Genomic DNA, 1,640 nt, shown 5'->3' with positions numbered 1-1,640 from the left:
GTAGTCGGAAGCCATGGTGCCACTCGGGAGATTGGGTGCCCACGAGACGACCATACCGTAATACGGATGGAGTGTAGCAAAATCCGCATGGGTCGCACCGATGCGCATGAAGTCCATGCTCTTATTGGTCGTCAGAGGAGTGTCAAAGTCTTCATCCTCAGATATACGTGTTATGACCAATTCCCAACGTCCTGAAGACGGACCACCACCATTAGGCATGAATGTAATGGTATTGGCTTTCGCATCAAGAGTCGCCGGCCAGAAGGAGCTGAGGACGCCTGAGGTGTAGTACGATGCGGAGAGGTTCAAGTCAATCAGTGGTTGGGCATCGCTGACTTCGCAGGTGTATGGGATGTTGGAAGGNGTGTCAGAGTTTCCATCGTCAGAAACACGTGTTATGGCCAATTCCCAACGTCCCGAAGGTGCCCCACGATCAGGCTTGAATGTAATGGTATTGGCTTTCTCGTCCAGAGTCGCCGGCCATCCAGGATTGAGAACTGAGGTGTAGTACGATGCGGAGAGGTTCAAGTCAATCAGTGGTTGGGCATCGCTGACTTCGCAGGTGTATGGGATGTTGGAAGGACTGAGTATTACGCTGGGAAAGCAGTTCGTGAGTGTCACCGAGGGATCGTCGTCAGCTGCAGGCGTGGCCATTCTCGTTCGGGGGACCACGCCACCAGCCGCAGCAGCAGCACAGCAAAGAAACGGTTCAATCACAACCATCAGTACCAGACACAGCACCTGGATGTCTCTCAACTGCAGTCCCATAGATGCCTGTAGTCTCGTCTTCCTTTTGCCTCGACGCAGGATTGAAACAAGTTCAGAGAGGCCCATATCGTTGAGACTGCACCTGTCAATGTTCTTTGGTATATTGCAACACCGTAGATGTGTCAATTGCGATTTCCCTGTCAGGTGCTTCATGTTCTTCGATTGCTTGAAATAATTAATAGTTCTACTAGGAGCTGCTTGTCTTGATTCAGCAATAAAAAAAACAGAAGCAAAACACAGCAAACAGCATACAGAGCACAGACAATCAGTAACGGAAGAACTTGTACAGTGGACATTTCTCCATGATTCTTCGCTCAGCATACATACCTGATTCCTGATTAAATCACCGTATCTTATCCGTACGTTTACTGCATACTTCTATGGGACTTCTTACTTTCCCCCCTACACCTGAGAAGAGCCACTACACAGCTGCCTCAATGCACTTCACACCAGCAATCCCCTCTTTGTCTATTGCCCCACTCCAAAATAAACCTCAGGTGGCCAGCATGCCCTGAACGCGTGTCAGCGTCACCTGCGTCACTCGTCAAAAGCACATGCTGAGGCACCGTCAGCGGGGACCACGCCACCACACNGGGTTTTCCACTCGCATACCAGTGAAGAACCATCAATTGTGCTTCTCCTGATGAGATCACTGTGTTTTATCAGTACTTTTTCTGTACACACTTCTTTGGGGCTCCTCATGTCCCCTGCACCTCAGCACACCTCACACCAACAATCCCCTCAATGTCTGTTGCACCTCTCCAAGAGGCACATCAGGTGGCCAGCATGCCCTGAACGCGTGTCAGCGTCACCTGCGTCACTCGTCAAAAGCACATGCTGAGGCACCGTCAGCGGGGACCACGCCACCACAC

General features: G+C 51.0%; 1 protein-coding gene across 1 annotated transcript; it reads right to left on the bottom strand.

Moving 5' to 3' along the window:
* On the bottom strand, positions 1-921 carry DQ04_19491000 (hypothetical protein; the record flags this gene model as incomplete). Its single annotated transcript, XM_009317825.1, has 1 exon — positions 1-921. A coding segment is annotated over one exon (921 nt), but the record flags the coding sequence as incomplete, so codon positions are not given.
* Between the last annotated feature and the right edge of the window lie 719 nt (positions 922-1,640).

The sequence above is a fragment of the Trypanosoma grayi genome (assembly GCF_000691245.1).
Source record: "Trypanosoma grayi strain ANR4 Tgr_1949_V1, whole genome shotgun sequence".
NCBI lineage: Eukaryota > Euglenozoa > Kinetoplastea > Trypanosomatida > Trypanosomatidae > Trypanosoma > Trypanosoma grayi.
Note: the sequence above shows the minus strand (reverse complement) of the source record. Positions and strands in the feature narration are given on the sequence as shown.